At 32.8% G+C, this 17,707-nt stretch overlaps 1 protein-coding gene across 4 annotated transcripts in view; it reads right to left on the bottom strand.

Moving 5' to 3' along the window:
• Positions 1–1,579: 1,579 nt before the first annotated feature.
• The window catches only part of LOC109436821 (sulfotransferase 1 family member D1), a 39,105-nt gene continuing 22,977 nt past the window's right edge, over positions 1,580–17,707 (bottom strand). For all 4 annotated transcript variants that reach the window (XM_019715656.2, XM_074324485.1, XM_074324487.1 and 1 more), the window contains 6 exons: positions 17,493–17,618; positions 16,370–16,467; positions 9,758–9,884; positions 7,783–7,877; positions 4,071–4,251; positions 1,580–1,944 (listed from right to left, as the gene is read on the bottom strand). In XM_019715656.2, coding sequence (XP_019571215.2) covers positions 1,832–1,944; positions 4,071–4,251; positions 7,783–7,877; positions 9,758–9,884; positions 16,370–16,467; positions 17,493–17,618 — 740 coding nt within the window. In that variant the 3' untranslated portion in view covers positions 1,580–1,831. The remainder of the gene's footprint in view (positions 1,945–4,070; positions 4,252–7,782; positions 7,878–9,757; positions 9,885–16,369; positions 16,468–17,492; positions 17,619–17,707) is intronic.

The following is a 17,707-nucleotide window of genomic DNA, read 5'->3' as shown; positions in this document are numbered from 1 at the left end:
AGTTATGGGAAATTCTTAGTCAGTGAAAGGTAGGTAGTATTATGTGGAGCCTCTGAAAATAACATATTGATAGAAAAGAAGTATGGAAAAAACTAGTTAACGACTTGTCTTCTAAGGTAGACAACAAGTAGAGGGTTATTATTTCTGATTTATAAGATTGGTCTCCAAAGTATTATGCATGCACTCCATGGAGCACCCAAGCCAAAAAAAATGTGATTCAAGAAAATGTAGTTTATAAATACAGAGCATGACAAAAAAAAAAAGTATACACATTTTAAGAAAGGAAAAAAAACTATTAAAATTACACTGATGGTAACCACTTTGAGCACCTTGTGTAATTGCAGAAGTCCAATGAGACATCTGCATCCGAGGCCTGACTTTGGTATATTCATATATTGAGTATTATAATTTTTTTAAAAATTAGTTAATTGGGGTGACAATTATTAGCAAAGTTACATAGATTTTAGGTGTACAATTCTGTAATACATCATCTATATATCACATTATGTGTTCACCACCTAGAGTCAGTTCTCTTTCCATCACCATATATTTGATGCCCTTTACAATTTTAATTCAGATTTTTCTTTCTTAAAATGTGTATACATTTTTTTGGTATTGTGTGTGTGTGTGTGTGTGTGTGTGTGTGTGTGTGTGTGTATTTCATATATGGTATATATAAATAGTGATTCTTTCATATATACCAGGGGTGCCAAAAAAATCTATACAAGTGGACACTGGTCAATGTTGCTCAAGCAGCAGTTCTCTGTAATCAGAGAGTTTCGATGCTGATGGTAACCACTTTGAACACCTCTTGAAATTGCAGAAGTCAAACATGATTTGTATGTACCCCCCAAAAAATGTATACACATTTTAAGGAAGGAAAAAAAAAACTATTAAAATTATAATACTCGATATATACCAATAACAAAAGATGAATAAAAGTCACGTTTGACTTCTGCAATTACAAGAGGTGCTCAAAGTGGTTACCATCAGCGCCCAGACACTTCTGATTACGGCGAACTACTGCTTGAGTAACATTGACCAAAGTGTCCACTTGTATACATGTTTTTGGTGCCCCCTGGTGTGTGTATGTATGTATGTATGTATGTATAGTTATATATAAGGACAAAATAAAAAAAAGAAATTGAGTTTTACTCTAATAAAATGTATAGATTTACATTGGCATCCTTACTTTCTCCTTATGTCAGATGACCACGAGTCATGTATGACAGTCAAATATTCTGAGGAAACAGGAATTCTAGGAAGACAGAGGAGTTGACAATGGCACTCTCAATTGTTGTTTTTCTAACTGAGGTATAATTGACATATAACATATTAATTTCAGGTGTACAACATAATGATTAGATGTATGTATATATTGTGAAATGGTAGCCATAAGAAGTCTAGTTAACATCCACCACCACACATAGTTTTCATTCTAAGTATATAACAAAGAGAAATTAAAGCCTTTTAAGGGGATATTTTGGTTCTAATCTATCCATCTTGAAGATTCCCCTAAATATCTTTTCTGCAAGTCCAAAGACCCAGAACTTGAATTTAAAAAATAAAGCAGGTAAAGTTATAGATTTTAAACTTAACTTTATTACTTAGTCTTTAAGAATAATAACATTGTGGATGGTAGTTAAAATCATAGAGACAGTATTGATTTTTCATATGTAGACTTTGAAATTCTTTGAATATTCTGTTACAAATCACTAACAGTAAATAAAGAAAACTCGCGTAAACAGTTTTCTTTCACTAAATGTTTTAAGAGATTTCTTTCTTTTAATTTAAGTACCAGCTATGGAGTTGGACAAAGAACAGGTATTTCTTAGATCTCTGAACGAAACTGCAGTGTAGACCCTCTCATTTTCTTTTCATAATCTTCTTCAAATCTCTCATACTGGGCTACAGTGAAATGATTCTTCCAGTCTCCTGAAATACCTGAAAAGAAAAGTAAAATGGTTAAAAGGTGAAAACGTGAAATTTCTTTCTAGGATTAGTTTTACTTTAAATTATCACACTTGTATTTTTAAGCCTTTAACTTTAGAATGTCATATCTACCCCATAACTCTATTACCTACCCCTAATACCACTCCCAGACTCCTAGACCTTCTTGGTTTTCCCAAAATTCCTATTCATTTTTCCAGTATCTTATATAATGAAATAGTCCTTTAAATAGTTTCAAGAAATGTCACTGGGATAAAATCCAACATCTCAAAATATTCACTCTTTGGTTTTAAGAGCTTTGTTAACAAAGAATACGGAGAATTTTTCTGTACTTTTAAAACTATGTTTTCCGATACCAAGTTAAAATTTATTTAAAATGTTCTATAATCAAGTAAGATTTGGAAACGTGTTAAATGTAGGTAAACACATGTGTTAATTATAGGATTGTTCAATTTTCAAAATACTAACCATATTTAAAACCTCAAAGGAGGAATATAGGACAGAGCATTTGCAATGAATATGTGATAACAAAAATAATGTCATTTTCATAGAATATTTTACAGAGTAATTCAGAAGACACACTTGGAAGCCCAGTTTTAGAGAAAAAAGGGATGAAAACATGCCAAAATAACTCTGTCGATCTGGCCCAATATTTCTCAACTTTAGCTTTTTATTTTATTTGTATCTCCACTGTTGACATTTGAAGCCAGACAATTATTTGCTGGGGGTCAGGGGGCAATGTGAGGTTGTCCTGTGCATTGTAGAATGTTTATCAGCATCCTTGGCTTCTACATGTTTGATGTCAGTAGCATACCCCTATCATGATCATCAAAATGTCTCCTGATGTTGCCAAATGACCCCTGGGAGGCCAAATTATAACTGGAAGTGATCCATATAGTCCCAGAAAGTCTTATCAATGGCATGTTTCCTAACTTTCTTCAAAAAAAATCTCTAGAATTCACAAAAACGCATTATAATTAAAATTACCCTTAATAGCCCCTTTATAGGCTGTTACCAAAAAACACCTGTTTCTCCAAAACTGTCTCAGGTTGTATTAGTCACTCTTTCCTCCACTGTAAGCAGACTTTATATCTCTGCCAATTGGCGTTTGTTGTATGTGATTCCTCCTTGCCTCATTAACTTTGGGCTTGGATTTTTGATATGCATTTTTGATATTGGTCCAATTGAATTTTAATATGTGAAATATATACCACATCTGAACAGAAAGTTTAAAAGGTATTTCAAGATTTCACTTCCTCTCTTGCTTTCCCTCTATACCATAATGTTAGGCACATCCCACAAATGGACAGCTCTTTCAGCCTGAGTTTCAGAAAGAGAAGACACAAGAGGTTGAGCCCGTGAAAGACAATCAAAACTGATCAGAGTCAAAAAGAGTTGAGCAAAAATGCAGCAGCCATGGGTGACCAACATCCATGAGCATTAAAAGAAAAATAAATCTTGTGGTTTTAAGCCACTGAGATTCTTGGAGTTGTTTGTTTTATAGCAAAGCTGACTAATACATACAAAACAACAGAATCAATCTCTCTCTCTCTCTCTCTCTCCTTCTTCTCTCCCCCTCTCTCATGTGTACATGCAGGCACACACACTGCAATTCAACAGTTTTTAATTACTTGTTAAAGAACTGTTTTGTGCAAGATGTTAGTTATACATTGAGTTCCATGCTGAGGATGCAATGAATTTACCATAATCATAGCAACAACCTCAAGGAGTTGTTAATTTAGTGCGTCTAACATCATGTAAGCTAGTTATCTACCACAGCAAAATTTCTAAGAAAAATTAAGAATATGTAGATAAGTCAGACAAATGAAAGGTATTTTTATGAGATAGAAATTGGTGCCAAGACTCATGCTTATCGATGCGTAGGTTCTTGAATATACACATCTCATTAGAAGATTTGTTTTACATGTTAGGCTCACAAAAATGATAGAATTCCTTGCCACAGATTATTTCCCCTAGGGTTTTTTATTTTTCTCATTTTTGTTTTCTCCCAGCACACTCAGTTTATTTCTATTTGCTATAATATTACTTTTATCAACCCACCTGCACTCTCTATAATATGACTAGCAAACTGTATAGAACCTAGTATATGATGTTCTCACCTTTTCTCATGAAGGGAGACACAGAATGATCCATATCATATTCTGGTACAGTAGTGTAATTTGCACTAGGATTCTGCTTCATGACATCAAAAGAGCTATGATAGATGATCTTATTCACTGTTTCTTCTGGCAGCTCTTTATCTAGAAATTTTAACAACTTCTGAATTTCGCACTTTGGGTCCTAAAGAAATTATACAGAAAAGCAATTATTTTAGGTAGATTTGGTCACGAAGTAGACAATACATTTAATAAAGTTCTACATATATCAATTTGATGAAGGAAATTATTTTATATTTTCACATGCAATTTTCGGTTCCATTTCCCAAGTATACATCCTACTCTTGGTTATACCAAGTAACCATCTACTAGAAGGAAGATTAAAATTTGTTACAAAATCTGCAAATAAAAAGGTTGGTTTAATATTAAACATTTCATACTCAAAAATAGAATTAATAACAGACGGTGAAAAAAGCAAGATACTATTATTATGAGCTATAATTTTCAAAATCCCTTGGTCTGTTTTTTTTTTTTCCATAGCTAACATCAAGAATAGATTACCTACCAAACATTTTAGAAAGAATTAATACAAATCCTTTTCAAAATATTCAAAAAAAGTAGAAGAGGAGGGAATATTACTAAACTCATTTTACAAGGCCAGCATTACTCTGATATGAAAGTCAGACAAGGACAATACAAGAAAAGAAAATTATACTCTAATATCTTTGATGAATGTCAATGCAAAATACTAGCAAACAAAATTCAACAGCATTTTAAAAGGATCATACACCATGATCAAGTGGGATTTATTACAGGGATGTAAGGATGGTTCATTATCTGTACCAGAGGGAAAGCAAGAGAGGAAGTAAATCAAAATGATACACCACATGAACAAAATGAAGGATAAGACTCGTATGATCAATTCAATAGATGCAGAAAAATAATTTGACAAAATTCAACTTGCATTTATGATAAAAACTCTCAACAAAATGGGTATAGAGGGAACACCGCTTAACACAACAAAGACAATTATGACAGATCCACAGCTAACATACTCAATGGTGAAAAGCTGAGAGTGTTTCCTCTAAGATCAGGAACAATTGTTAACTAATAATATTATATTGGATATTTGGAAGTTGCTAAGAGAGTAGATCTTAAAAGTTGGCATCATAAGAAAAATATTTTGTAATTACGTGTCATGATAGACATCAGCTAGAATTATTGTGATCATTTCACAATATACACATATATTAAATCATTATGTTGTCAGTGGGTATGGAGGTAGGGGGTGGTAGATGACAGTAAAGGGGATCAAATATATGGTGATGGAAAGAGAACTGACTCAGTGTGGTGAGCACACAATGTGATATATAGATGATGTATTACAGAATTATACACCTAAATCTATGTAACTTTGCTAACAACTGTCACTGCAATAAACTTTAATTTAAAAAAAACCCCCAAAATTATGTTGTATACCTGAAACTAATGTTATATGTCAATTACATCTCAATAAAAAAAGAATAGATTACCTGTCTGAGAGTTCTCTTATAGTGGAAAGAAGATATTCTTTCTACCTCTCATACCCACATAGATTTTTTTCATAGTATGTCTATATCAGGAGGAAGTAAAATATAAGCCTGTCCATTTTCCAGTCTAAGGAAAGGTGGGAAGGATAAAGAGGCAATAATGAAGAGGAGAAATCCATTTGGTGTATTTATTATGATTTCCTTTCCCTGTGCTTCTGTCTGTACATAAGACAGCATGTTAGACAAGATGAAAGGATAACACTCAAGCCAAATAGTTTGTGCTCTGCTACACATCAGGAAAGTTTTCTTAGTGGTCCAAACCAAACTGAGGCAGAGAGCCATAATCTTAGTGCCCTGGTGAGATCAGACAGAAAGGCAATCTAAAGTTTAGCTTTCCTGAGCTACCCATCTCAATTCATGGAAACAGAACCAGAGAGTTTCTTTGGTGGCTCTAAAATAATCTACTTCTTGTAGCTACAGAATTGAATTTATTGGAAATTAGACATATACCTTAATTACTCAAGTATATTATAATGAAAATTGAATTCCCAGTGGTGCCAAGTCCATCATGTGAAAGTTAAATGGAAGTGATGGGGAAAGAGTAGACTGCTCAAACTTGTAATGGGACTATCTGGGGTGGACCTGATTACACAGAGATCTGGAACCCTTGCATAATGTTGAGGCTTTTCTGCCAGCAGATGGAAATTGCCCTCTTATATTTGAAGAAACTAAACTTCCTTTGCTGGAAGACCTTATTATGACCTAATATGGGAAGTTTCCATTCAAGACAGTGTCTGTGCTCTTCAAGACCCACCTCAGCTACTACTTGTTGCTTCTAGATCCATAACTAGCATAATAGATCACCATAATTTAGAGTGCCAGGTACAAAATGGCTTAAACAAGGTACAGAAGAGACAGAAAATTTGATGAAGAAATCTGCCAGAGGGAGTCACCTTAGCTGGGCATAGTGGTTTCCCTAGAGACTGTAAACTAGATTTCCCAAATAAGAGATCAATCAATGGTAGTCATAGTCATCTAAAGGAATTTGGAGAAACATAAGGAACCAAGATGAGGCTGAGTCAAGGTACTGGATTCTGAGCAAATTCAGGCAGATAAACCAGATACATTGTTGGGGGGAGAGGTCACTAGACATTGTTGCCAGGAATCCCAACACATTCTCATTTTTGTGGTGTCATAATTTACCATTTGTCCCACACACCTAGACACCATTTTAAAGAGAAAAGAGGAGGTGTAGATGTGCTATCTGATAGACATTCAGGTTAAGAAATGTTCCACATTTCTTAAATGGGCATTTTAAACAATTCAATTAGAATAATTTTTTGATCAAATTGAGAGTGAGTTATTTTCCACACTAATAATCAGACGGAAGATCAGTAAATAAAAACTGGATGTTTTATAGATGAAATAAGTAAATTACATTGTTTCCCGACCATGTTTGCCACTTGGGGAAACAACCATGGACAAGATAATTTTAGTCTCTACATTCAAGGAGATTATATTATAGTAGAGGAGATAAAAAAAAAAGAAAGAAAAAATAAGTAAAGAAACACATACTTAAAATAATGAGAAGTGGTGGTACATACTATGAAAAGAACAACAGCAGAAAAAGAAATTGTAATAGATAATAACAAGGTACATTATTTGACATTATTGACATGAAAGAACCCTTAACATTTAAGTAAAGACATGAAGGATGAGAAGAGGTTAATCTGAAAATAGGGGGAAAAAGTTGTTTCAGGTAGGCTCACTTACAGAGAAAAGGAAAGGTGGCACCAGAAGAGGCTGGAGAGAGAGACAAGAACTAAATAATATGGAACTTCATAAACTATCTTGATGATTTTCTATTTCACGTAGGGACAAAAGCCATTGAGAGATTTGTAGAAGGCAGTGGACATATTCTGATTTAGGTTTCAAGATCATTCTCTCTGAATGAATAATAGAACCAAAATGAAGTAATCCAAATAAGTGAACATTGTTGCCTGAACTACAGTAGGAGGCAGTACTGGTAGAAAGAAGTGGATTGAATGAAAGATACATTTTCAAGGCACAGTTAACAGGGTAGTAGATTAGTCATATTTATAGATCAAGAGGAAAGAAAAGTGTGATATGAAGAAGGTGAATCTTAGGTTTCCTTAAAAAATAAAGAAATTGTAACTGCTTTTTACCTGTTTCATGTCTTCATAGAATAGGTAAAGGATACGATAATTTTTCCTCTTCTCCCACCAGCCTTTCACATGGTCATACCAAGAACCAAATGCTACTACATTGGAAGATAAAATATTTGCGAAATTAAAACTATGTACATGAAGTAAAAAATTATTAAGTATTATTCCAAGTCATCATTATCAATACATACATACTGTTTACTTATTAGTTCAAAAAAGAGAGATGATAGTATTAGGGAAGTATATCGAATAACCCCTACTCTCACTGAATTTACAATCTACTTAGAAAGAAGGAAATACTTCCATTATAAGATAAATTGTGTCCCCTCAAAATTTTTATGTTGAAGTCCTCACCCCCACTAATTCAGAATATGATTGAATTTAGAAATAGACCTTTAAAGAGGTAATTAGTTTAAAATTGGATCATTAACATGGGTGTGTAGGTGTTCAGAATGAGTCTCCCCAATATGTGCCACTCTGGTATGCAGATTATTTCAAGCTAAAAACAATCAAGGCTCAGAAGGTTTAGGAAGAAACTTGGGTCTTCCCCTTCACAGCCCAAAATAATTTAAGATAGCAGACCTACTCCAGGAAGATAAATATTATAATAGATAACCACAGCTTAATCTGAACTGGTAGACAGGGAGGAACCTAGCAATGCCCATTTGATCAGAGACCTCCCTGTATCCCATTGTTTCAAGTTGGCCCAGAAAACATTTGTTTACTAAACACTAACTCTTTTCATCTTTGGTACATTTGCCATACTTCCCTGCTTCTCCCTCCTTGGTCCAGAATGACATATGTACCTCATTTTACCTTACTGTCTTTGGAATTTTTATGCCTATGTGAATCCCCCATGTATTAAAACTTGATTTTATCTTGTTAATCTGCCTTATGTCATTTTAATAATTCTACCAGCCAGAAGAAATAAGAAGGAAAGGGAAAAGTTTCCTTATCCTCAAGATCCTAATCGAATATGACTGGTCTCCTTAGAATAAAAGGTGATTACAACACAGACAGCCACAGAGAGAATACCCTGTGAAGACACAGAGAGAATGTGGCCATTTACAAGCCAAGGAAAAAGACCTAAAAATAAACTTATCGTGAAGACACCTTCATCTTGGACTTCTACCTTCCAAAATTGTGAGAGAATAAATTTCTGTTTAAGCCACACAATCTGCGGTACTTTGTCGTGGCAGCCCGAGCAAATGAGTACAACTTCTAATAAATAAAACTAAAACTACAAGAGCAAGATGTCAAATAGTAATGCAGACAATAAGTAGTATGGAAGTCATAGGAGAGGGAAAGAGGAAGAGAAAACAATAGGGATGAAAAGGTTAAGAAAGGACAGTGGAGGAAGTAGAGTGCATCTGGTTGTAAAAAGAGGCATTGATAATAAGAAGAATGAGTAGACATTCTATGGACAGAGAATAGTCCAAACAATGGCAAGAGTAAAAATTTGCAAGATACCATTGAGATATATTTGCCTTGAAAAGACACTTTTTATAGGAGAATGTTTATATGAAAATTGTAAGTAGAGTTACTACCATGGGTACTAGTATGTTTTGCTGAAAGAGAGGATACACGGATACAAAAACAGAGCCTGAGGATATAAACTTCAAGAATTTTTAGTTTACAGAATAAAAGTGAAGGAATGGTAGAGAAAAGAGATTCCAAGAAATATGTATAAAATCAAAACAATACAATGACATGGACAGCAAGAGAAGAAAGCACCTAGCAGTAATCACCAAGTACTAATGAACCAATGAGACTAAAATCTGTGTACCACATATTCCCCAAACGTCCTTAAAGGGAAGAAATGACTATGTATTCTCCTTCTATTGTCTTCTGCGTTAGTAAAGTTCTGGACACATATTAGGTTTATAATGAATACAGAATTTATATCTGAACTATCTTCTTGCAAAAAAACCTTTTCATTATGGAATTCCATGATTAAAATAAGGGTTGGTCTCACCCTTTCCAGTCATGAATTTATTCAGGAACTCTTCCCAGGTACCAGGCTCTGGGTGAATTTTTGCCATTTTGTAGAAATAATAGTAAGACACAGCCACATCTTTAGCATTCCGTGCCACATAGACCATCTGTGGAGAGATAGAAAATCATAATTTTGTTTTTATTCTTTAATAGTTTATAAACCTTTGCCTACCTTGACAGAATGCTTATTTTGTCTTTCTGATTTCCTGACCTGGGTGTTCATATCTATATCCTCACACAGGATATTCACAATACAAAGAGTACTCATCTCTAATACCACCATGTTCTCTTTAGCCTTTGAAAAGAACATCTCTTGAAACATGGAAAACCAAGTGTCATAAAAATTACAGTAAATATTAAATAACAAAAATTAATATGGTTCTCAAATTTAGAATATTTAATGTATCATCACTTATTAAAACAAATAAAAAGAAACAGCAATTTTTATAACTGAAAAAATGTCCTACTTTTTATTAAAAATAAGTTATTATTTGGGTAAATTTAGTCAATAAAGATTAAACATTCTGTCCATGATCATGGCTACATAATAATCATTACGTTTATAATGATTGGTATGAGATTGAAGTTTATTTTATGTTGAAGCCCTCAAGTCTGCTTGAAGGCAGAAATTTTGAACATATTTCCCAATAGACATGACATTGTTATACCTCATTAGTAATTAGGTTTTCAATGAAGTCCACTGAAATCCATTAAGCCTACGTCTCCCCTGAAGTACACCTAATAATGCTGAGGCTCCAGATACCCATGCAGTAAATATATTTCTAAGGGAAAATGCATTCAAGAAGAAACCTCCTTTTATTTAATAGAAACAGAGCTTCCTCCTCCTCCTCCTCCTCCTCCTCCTCCGTTTTCTTCTCCTTCTTCTTCTTAAGTTAAAATTTGTTGGGGTGACAATGGTTAGTAAATTTACATAGGTTTCAGGTGTAAAATTCTGTAATACATCATTGATATATCACATTGTGTGTTCACCACCTAGAGTCAGGTCTCCTTCCATCACCATATATTTGATTCTGTTTACCCTCATCTACCATGCCCTTGCCCCTTACCCTTTAGTAACCACTAAACTATTGCCTGTGTCTATGAGTTTTTGTTTCTTTATTTGTTTGTCTTGTTCTTTTGTTGTTTCCAGTTTTATATCTCACATATCAGTGAAATCATATGGTTCTTGACCTTTTCTGTCTGACTTATTTCAATTAGCATAATAATCTCAAGATCCATGCATGTTGTCACAAATGGCACTATTTTATCTCTTCTTATGGCAGAATAGTATTCCATTGTGTATATATACCACATCATCTTTATCCAATCCTCTATCAAAGGACAGTTTGGTTGTTTCCATGTCCTAGTCACCATAAATAAAGCTGCAATGAACATTGGAGCATATATACCTTTAACAATTCAATTAAAAATTGGGCAGAGGACCTGAATGGACATTTCTCCAAAGAGGACATACAGATGGCCAATAGACACATGAAAAGATGCTCAACAACACTCATCATCAGAGAAATGCAAATAAAAACCACAATGAGATATCACCTCACCCCAGTTAGAATGGCTATCATCAACAAGACCAATAATAACAAATGTTGGAGAGGCTGTGGAGAAAAAGGAACCCCCATACACTGTTGAAGGGAATGCAGATTGGTACAGATGCTATGGAAGGCAGTGTGGAAGTTCCTCAAAAAATTAAGAATAGAATTACCATATAACCCAGAAATCCCTCTCCTGGGTATCTTTCCTTCTTCTTTTCTAACTGATGGAAAAAGGAAATGATAACTTTTATATTACCAAGTCACTGGTAGTAGTTCTCACTTTCTGGGAGAAGAGTGGGGGGAGGAAGGGAATGACTGGAAAGGAGTTTTTCAAAAGATTGTTTATAGCGTTCAGAGTTGAGACTCTGCTGCTGATGTTATTTCTTGAGAAAATACTAAATAAACCTTATAAACATTACCAATTATTTCTTATTTCAAAACCAAGACACTGTGGTAATGAAACTACTGTTTTCTTTTTCTATCATCATCACCTCTAAATTCCTTAGTGAGGTCTGTTTCCACTTGCCTCAGTGTGGACATAAGGCAATCCAGAAGATATCTCCCAGTTCTGTTAATAGCAAGGCCATGTGTTTCTGGGGATTTCTATGGATTTTTATTTCTGGAATTAAGATTATGAACTTTATGTATACTTTCTTATCACTTTTGTTTTTAATTAGACTTTGAAAAAAAGGAAATCACACATAAACACATGTACAAAGACTTTTTGAATAACAAGGGTGAAGGTATAAACAATCAATTTTTCAAAAGAAAGCAGCTGTTTTGGTTATTCTATTAAAGGTGCTGTGGTAAAAGGAATACTATTAACATCTTCCTCAGATCTAGGACTGGTGATTGCCTACTTTCCCAAATTCATTTTACAACTACACTGAACCACTTGTAAAATGTTAGCCTAGGTACATGTAGTTCTCTTTCTGTAAAATATCCTCGTGCATCTGAAAAACTCCTACTCTTTCTTTATGATGCTGATTTAATTTTTGAGATGTCATTGACCCATAGAATCTTTTTTACATCCTGTATTAGCACTTAGGTTTGTAATTATGTTTGTAATTATTTTTCAAATATATATATATGAGATATATATATATGTATGTATATTTATATGTATTCTATTAAGACATATATGTATTTTATTAAGATACATATATGTATATAGATATAAATCTATATATACATATATAGATATGTATATATAGATTTATATCTATAGATATGTATATACATACATATATGTATATATATATGTGTATACATATATAATATACATATACACATATCTATCTATCTATCTATCTATCTATCTATCTATCTATCTATCTATACACACTCTGTTTCCCTGAAAATAAGACTTGGTCTTATATTAAGGTTTGCTCCAAAAGATGCATTAGGGCTTATGTTCAGGGGATGTCATTCTGAAAAATCATGCTAGGACTTATTTTCTGATTAGGTCTTATTTTCAGGGAAACATGATATGTGTGTGTGTGTGTGTGTGTGTGTGTGTGTGAGTGTGTGTGTGGTTGTGTGTGTGTGTCAGTGCGTGTATATATATTTCATACATATATTTTTCCCACTACATGAAGTATTCTTTTTTACTTCATATATTAGCACTTATCTTACTAATATGTAATTATTTTATATATATATATATATTTTTTCCTGCTACTTGAAGTGTTCTACATGACCATAGGCTATACAGAGCAGAGATCATTGAATATTTAACCATTACATAACACGTCATAGAAAAGTGACTGGCAAGCAAATTTAATATTATGTATAGAAATTAAATAAAATAACATGCTCTTTGATGGCTGAGAATATCTTATTTATGTTTGCATTTATAATGAAAATCACAATATCTGATACATACATGGTAGCTCTTCCATATATGTTTACTGATTATATGCTTATTGAATGATTTTGCTTATACGAAGTTGAGACAGAATTCCAAGGAGAAATAAAGAAATTACAGTCATATTTCAATATCCTTTTCTTAATAACTGATAGAAACGTGAAGAATGAGAAAGGTGACATCAGTATAGATTCTACAGATATATTTTTAAAAATATTAATGAAATACCATGAGCATCTTATTACAAAAATTTGACAATTTAAATGAAATGGACCAATTTTTTGAAAGACATACATATATGTATAAACTACCAAGGATCATGCAAGGAAAAATACATAACCTGAATAATGCTACATCTATTAAGTACATTGAATTTGCACTTAAAAATCTTTCCAGATAAAAAGAAAATTTCAGGCCTAGATGGCTTCACTGATAAATTGTATAAAGTATTTAAGAATGAAATAATATTAATTCCAACCAAACACTTCCAGAAAATTAAAACAGAATAAATACCTCCCAACTCAAGAAGCCAACATTACCCTAATACCATTAATGATGAACTTGTAACATTACAAAGGAGTTCTAATGTTACCAAAAGAAACAAACCCAAAAAACAAACAGAAAAAAAAAATTATGGACCAATATCTCATGATCAAAGATGGAATTTTCTTTAAATTAGCAAATTAAACCCAACACATATAAAATACAATATATCATAACTAAATACAAGGTACGCAAGTTCATTTGAATATTTGAAAATCAATCAACATGGTACATATACACAATAGAATATTAGTCATAAGAAAAGATGAAATACTGCCAACGTAGTTAATCATCTTAACAGACTAAAATAATGGAACTCAATATGATAGGTCTTAATAGATACAGAAAAAAAAATAGACAAAATAAAAAATGCATTCCTGGTAAAAATTCAACAAATTAGGAATAGAATGGCATTTCCTCAGCTGGATAAACGGCACATACAAAAGCCTATAGGTAACATCATCTTACTTAGTAGAGATATACTAATGTACTTTACCTAAGATCAATAGCAAGATAAGGGCTTCTGCTCTCACCACTCCTATTCAGTAATATATTGGAGGTTATATCTAGTTCAATAAGTCAAGAAAAATAAGTAAAAGGCCTTCAGATTGGGAAAAAGGAAGTAAGATTATTTTTTTATTTACTGACAGCATGAGCATCTATATAGAAAAATGAATGGAATCTACAAAACAGCTGCTAAATCTATTAAGTGAATTTAGCAACATGTTAGCATAAAAGGTTTATGTCCATATATTAGCAACAAACATTCAGAAAATAATGTGTGACTGTGTATGTGTGCATGCGTATGTGAGAAGAGAAAGGGAGAAAGTGAAAGTGAGGGGGGGAAGAAAATGTGAATTACTAGTATATTAGAAATTTTAAAAAATAATGTTTACTTATGTTATAGATATAAAGCAGATATTAAGCTATAAATGTGATAATTGAAACAATAAAGCCTATAGAAATAAGCAGAAGGCAGAATATATTCATAACTTTGGGAGGTAGCATTTTTTTAAAACAAATACAAACAGCTTTAACAATAAAGAAAAAAATGATATATTGATCAACCTCAAAATTAAGAACTTTAAAAGATATTGTTAAGAAATTGATAAAGAAAAAAAAGCAGCGTGGATTAAGATATAAAAAATTTAATTATACAATCAGAGGACTTGTATCCAGAGTATATGGAGAATTTCTACCTTAATAATAAAAGAAAAGAAGCCCCTATAGGAGCAAAGGCAAAAGACTTGAACAAATACTTCAGAAAAGAAGATACGTAAGTTATGAAAAGGTTCTCTGCCTAATTAGTCATTAGGGAAATACAAAGTAAAACCACGATGAAATGACACCAGACATCTACTAGTATGGCTAAAAATAAATACTTTTAGTTATATCTTGTGTTGATAAGGAAGTGGAGTAACTTCAGGTCTTATACACTGGTCAAAGTGTAAATTGGTGCATATGATTTGAAAATAACTACTAAAGGTGAACAAATGCATATCCTAAGATCCAGCAATTCCATTCCAAGCTATCTAAACAAGAAAAATGTGTGCATACTGTGCAATGAAAGACTTTATAAGAACATTCATTGCTGCACTATTTTAATTACTGACAAGTAGCAACTATCCACCCAACTATCCACCAATAGTACCATGGATAAGTAATTAACATAACGAAATGCCTTACATCAGTTGTTCTCAAATGTTAGCATGAATCAAATTCATCTGGAGGTCTTATTAAAACTTAGTTGGCTGGACCCCTAACCCCATAGTTTCTGATTCAGTAGGTCAGAATTGGGCCTGAGAATTTGCATCTCTAATGAGCTATCTTTGCTCAGAGTACCATATTTTGTGATCCAGCAGGCTACATTAAACAAAACAGAAAAAAATAACAAACATAATAAGGATTGTACCGCAAACATTATGTTAAATGAAATAAGCTAAATATTCAAGGTTATATACTTGATCCTTACAGAAACAGGCAAACTAATTCATGTTGAAAACATTCAGGATAGTGGTTATCTTTGGATTTGAGGATTCTTGCCTGGAAATGAGCAAGAACAGAGCTTTCGTGGGGCTGGTAATGTTTAATTTTTTGATCTGGGTGCTGATTTCATGGGTATGCTCACTTTATGAAAATTCATCAGCCGTAGATTAGGATTTATGCACTTTTCTCCCTAAATGTTATGCTTAAGTTAGAATGATTACAAAAATAAGAAGCCTAAAACTACTCCATTAGCTATACAATTATATATAGTTTATAATCCATAAATTATGTAATTATATATTTATAAATTGCAATTACACTGAATTCATGAAGAAGCAGCTCTGGGTTTATTTAAATATCTATTGTTTATAGGTAGACAGTGAGTAAAGCAATTTAGACAGAAAGACAGGCATATTAGAGAACAGAAAAACCTGAGAGAATCTCAGGGCCAGGGCACTGAGTGTAATCACTTATCTATAGCACTGGCGTGCATTGGAACTATTTTGATCCTTAGGATATAGGGACCACATTATTACTTTTGCAATGATTTATTCAGGGGTTGCAATCCCTCACCTTAATTTTTGCATAATTAGTAAAAGAAATTACAACACAAATAAGGATTTTTTTCTTTAAAATTTGCTACCTTGCAGTTATTCTTCCAAAATGAAGATGGGAGAAGTTGAACAGGTAAGTGTGTTTTCACTAATCGAGGAGACTGCATGCCTTTCAAATCCTCAACACCTACAAGCACAAAAGTTAATTACATTATAAATGTAGAATCACAAAGGTCAATTACATTATAATCTAAGACTTTTAAAACATTAACCCCTCTATATGGCTTGAAATGGCTATATGGTCTCATATACTTCTAAAATCTACAATGAGATTAAAAAAGGGATAAATTCTGGTTTGTTAGGCTGTTTTATTGCCTATGAATAGTAGGGTTTGTTATCTTTATAAGTGTCTATAAAATCCCCAGATATAATGCCTTGATGAGGCAAAACTAGCAGTAGGTCAAGTGTGAAGATGTCCAAATTTTTCCTTTATTTTCCTCTGTCTCATTTACACAATGTGGGGAAATTGAACTATTAATAGAAGTTTTCAAAATCCCTTTCCAGCTTTCTTTTTTTGGCCTTTCAATGTATTTGTTTTTCAATTACAGCTGACATACAATATGATATTAGTGTCAGGTGTACAGCATAGTGATTAGACATTTATATACCTTACGAAGTGATCACCCCAATAAGTCTAGTACCCTTTACATCCCCATGAATATTTTTTAACTATTTGTATTTCTTAATCCCTTTCCAGCTTTCTTGTATTAAATTCTGAGATCAAATTAAGCTGTGAAGTCCATGGCTAAGTTAAAAATTTTTCATAATGGAAGACCATATATTTTCATAGTTATTTTTCTTGTGTCTGTGAACATCAGCTAACTAGCAGGAGATAGGATTCTATATTGGATCAAATGCTGAATTTTCAATATACAATGCTCATACAATATTTAAACATTAAAGACTTCCACCTGTTCTATTAAAAAATATACTCATCAAAATGTCCTCTTATGCAGATAATATCTTTTGGTGGAAGAGAAGTATAATATGGTTACTGGAATAACCAAATTTTTACTCTTCTATTATAGACACTTATGATACAACTGTCCAGGCTCTATCTGTATCATTTTCCATCATGATTCTTTCAGATACCACGAAAAGACAGGAGGATCTATTTACTTCTAGAATGAAAAGAAACATTAAAAGAAATACCATTTGAGAATCCAGGAACTATAAATTCCATGAATGGTACACGGTTGTATATTGCATCCCGTTTACATTTTTCTGTATCTCCATTGTTATAGATCAAATCCACTATTTCACTGACCCAGGTTGTTCCTGAAAAAAAAAAAAAAAAAAAATGATAATGAAAGGGACTCTAAACTCTCTGTCAAAAAGAGTGTGAGAGGGTCACAGGAAGTTGTGTA

The sequence above is a fragment of the Rhinolophus sinicus genome, linkage group LG02 (assembly GCF_036562045.2).
Source record: "Rhinolophus sinicus isolate RSC01 linkage group LG02, ASM3656204v1, whole genome shotgun sequence".
NCBI lineage: Eukaryota > Metazoa > Chordata > Mammalia > Chiroptera > Rhinolophidae > Rhinolophus > Rhinolophus sinicus.
Note: the sequence above shows the minus strand (reverse complement) of the source record. Positions and strands in the feature narration are given on the sequence as shown.